This window comes from Aplysia californica, unplaced genomic scaffold, assembly GCF_000002075.1.
Source record: "Aplysia californica isolate F4 #8 unplaced genomic scaffold, AplCal3.0 scaffold00871, whole genome shotgun sequence".
NCBI lineage: Eukaryota > Metazoa > Mollusca > Gastropoda > Aplysiida > Aplysiidae > Aplysia > Aplysia californica.
In genome coordinates this window covers 203,366-206,871 of record NW_004798141.1, presented here as the reverse complement: position 1 = coordinate 206,871, position 3,506 = coordinate 203,366, and the positions used below count along the sequence as shown (strand labels likewise).

Sequence of the window (3,506 nt, the reverse complement as noted above, 5' to 3'; positions counted from 1 at the left end):
CCACACACACACACTCGAGAAAATTTCCACTAGGCCTAATTGCAAGGCGAAGAAGTATGACGTCACTTAATGGCGAAGAGAGAAGAACAGGCGAAAACTGTCGTATTTGGATACCCACAGCTGTGCCAGGAGTGGATATTAGTTTTTTAAAGAAGGTCGCCGCGAAAATCTCGTTATGAATAATAATTATAATCAAAGCTCATCATTGCTACACATAAACACTGTCGTTATCTTCTCGATGACACACTGCCAAATTTATTGACTGCACTCACATTATCATGGTCAAGCGAGGGCTGATACATCATCTCTCAGGCTTAACAAATAGCGGATGATGATATTCTTATTCAATGATACTTAACATCACGTTAATCTACAATGCAACAACATGGCTTATTGCATGCATTCTCAGTACTTATTCATTGCCCTGCTGCCTTTAATTGTGCTGCTTTTAAAGAAGTTTCACACATTCATACATGTCTCCGAACAATGGAATCTGCCTCATAATGTGCATATATAGATATATACGTTAAAACGTTCGAACGTTTGGGCATACATAGGGCATAAGGGATAAACTAAGAGAAGCTGGTGTCTCTAGAGGGTCGGGAAGATACCGCAACCTGCATGAAAACACCAGAAGAACATCAAACCAGCTGTTAACAGCAACGATCAGCAGGCAGACCCTTTCATTGATCCTAGAGAGGAGGGAGGAGCGGCTATGGCATTGTGCCGCAGGCAATTATGCCTATTCTCCAACCATGTAAGTTAGTATAGGGCATATAATATTCATGAAAGCAAACACGGTTTCTGACGCCGAAAATGACCAAATTTGTATCGCAATAGGCATAATAGTTAGGTCTATATTCAAGACCTACGCCAATGCTGCTCTCGACTTATATTTAGACAATTTGACAGGCTCCTGTTTCTCAAAATGTAAAGTACTGAAAACGAGGGTGCGTAGAATCGTTCAATATTTAAGAGATTTCTTCTTAGTTTAAAAGATTTGGTGCGTTTCCTAAGACGTTGGGTGCTTTTTTCAGGACCGCATTTTTGTTACAACATTTTCATTTTCATTGGTGTGTTTCCGTCCCACCTGGTTACAAAATCCACGATACGTATCCTCTCTCCTAGCTTCCGTTAACCTTCTAAGCGAACTGAAAGGTTGTTAATAATCTTTGTGTGCATGCAAGAGCATACTACTAGTTCCTATCTGGCGGGCATTTAAATAAAGTTGATGTTTGTTACTGTTAAATATTGGTATTCAGGTGAATATCCTTGGATTTGGGCACATGTTGAAATTTTCCAAGTTGAAACTTTTTTTTACCCCAATCTCACATTAACTGCTGTTGCTGCTGTTGCTGCTGTTGCTGCTGTTGCTGCTGTTGCTGCTGTTGCTGCGTTGCTGTTGTTGCTGCTGTTGCTGCGTTGCTGCTGTTGCTGTTGGTGTTACTGATATTATTGCAGTTTTGTGATGGTGGTGTTGGTGGTAGTGGTGGAGATGGTGGTGGCGGTGGTCAAGATCATGAATGTGGCAGTACAATAGTAGTCCAAATTGTACTAATGGCATGATTAGTGACAGTAGCAGTAGCAACAACACAGTGGTAGTAGCGGTAACAATAACAGCAACAGAAGCTGCAGTAGTAGTAGTAGTAGTAGTTGCAGTAGTAGTAGTAGTTGTAGTAGTAGTAGTAGTAGTAGTAGTAGTAGTAGTAGTAGTAGTAGTAGTAGTAACATTAAGAAGTAATAGTAGTAGAAGTTGTAGTGCCATTATTATTGTTGTTGCCGTTGTTGTTGTTGTTGTTGTTGTTGTTGTTGTTGTTGTTGTTGTTGTTCTTGTTGTTGTTGCTGCTGCTGCTGCTACTGCTGTTGTTTGGTGTTATTGTGCCGTTGTAATTTCCTTGTAATAAGATAGTAACAATATTTACTATTATACAAAATATGTAGCACGGGAAAAAACGACTTTATAGGCTGCACAGGCAAAGTGAACGTGCATCTTATTTTGACACGTACTGTTTAGGTCACATTTTGACTATAATGTCAAAGTTTCTCTTTAGTGACATCAAATCGCATGCGAATCCCCATTTTTCTGCTTCCCATTGAAATGCTTGTCCGAAAGCTGAACAGTGGAATTTCCAGGGAGGAAGGGCAGGTGACCCAGCCATGGACAGAAGCGACATAGGCGGCGATAGAAGGGCCAACTGTACAACATATCAGTGTTCTCCCCCGACTCGTCCTCAGAATGACCGTGCTCGTGGTTGTTTTGACCCATGCCTCTACTCTCCAATGTTCCTGTCGGGACAGAAAGAAAACATATAGCAGCAGCAGCAGCAGTGCTTTGGCCTTCAAAATAATTCTTAATACGTTCAACCACATGTTGAAATTTAATGTTAGGTCTATTTAGCTTTTCAGGGAACAGAAATCAATACTACGGTACACTGTCATTGATCTAGTTATAATATGTCAGCGAAATATCTCACAAATATACTAATGAGATTTCAGGCTCATGGGTTTTTCAAGCCCTCTGTTGATAATTAACTGGTAGTTTCTCAAATACTAGAGATTTATATTTCTCATTTCATTTCTTGTTTCGCACTTAGTTGTCGTTACGTCCATTCTACATGTAGTTCAGACATCTACATGTATAATGTATTATTTCTCATTTCATAGGCTGTTTGTCTTTTAGCTGCGTTAATGTTCGTTCTAGTTGTCAAGGCATCTTCAATTAAATCTCACTGATTGACAAAATGTCTAAGATGTTGAACTACATGACAAAGGAGTAGGGTTGCTGTTCAAAACATGTTGACACGATATCAGTTTCTTTTTGTCAAGAGTTACATGTAGAAACCGTAGGAGTAGCAGGCCGCATTTAAGCGTCCCCCGACCACATACTTTGACACAGAAGACATTATTAAAATACCAAGTTAAAAAAAAGTAAAAACACAAAAAAGGACAAACTTGTCGATGATAAATAACAGAGAACCAAGCAGCGCCTACGCAAGCCGTAAAGGAGTCATATAATTTTGAAAGTAGAAACCTGTTCAACAATAACAATGCCAATATTATAGTTATTTATTTAGTCACTTCTAGATCTAGAGGTCTTAGCCCACGTATCCTTGTTGAAGGTTAGACGTATTACTTCCCAGTTTTCATTAGTACAGCTTCTTTCGTGCTGTTTTTTCCGCCCACAAAGAAGTATCTAATCTAAGAGGGTATTTCAGCTTCAGATTCAGTTCTTCTTTAAATAACAGGTGGTAGTGACGTAGGTAGAGGCAGAGGAGCTGAATGAAAATCGTAAATGTTGGAGGAGAAACAGGACCTCATAACTCTTAATTTGCCAAGATATGGGAAAATATATAATATTCATGATGAAAACACTCTTAAATAAAACACCCCAACAAACAAACAGAAACAAGAACATGAAACAAATTCTATGACGTATTAAAATGTGATTGTGTGTCTACATCTGAGTGTGTGTGTGTGTGTGTGTGTGTGTGTGTGTGTGTGTGTGT

At 39.2% G+C, this 3,506-nt stretch overlaps 1 protein-coding gene across 1 annotated transcript in view; it reads right to left on the bottom strand.

The window, feature by feature from the left end:
- Positions 1-1,974: 1,974 nt before the first annotated feature.
- LOC101852282 (solute carrier family 23 member 1) overlaps positions 1,975-3,506 on the bottom strand; it is a gene marked incomplete in the record, with an annotated part of 12,075 nt that continues 10,543 nt past the window's right edge. The window contains 1 exon segment of the mRNA XM_035972837.1: positions 1,975-2,286. Within this exon segment, the coding sequence (XP_035828730.1) occupies positions 2,057-2,286 (230 nt within the window).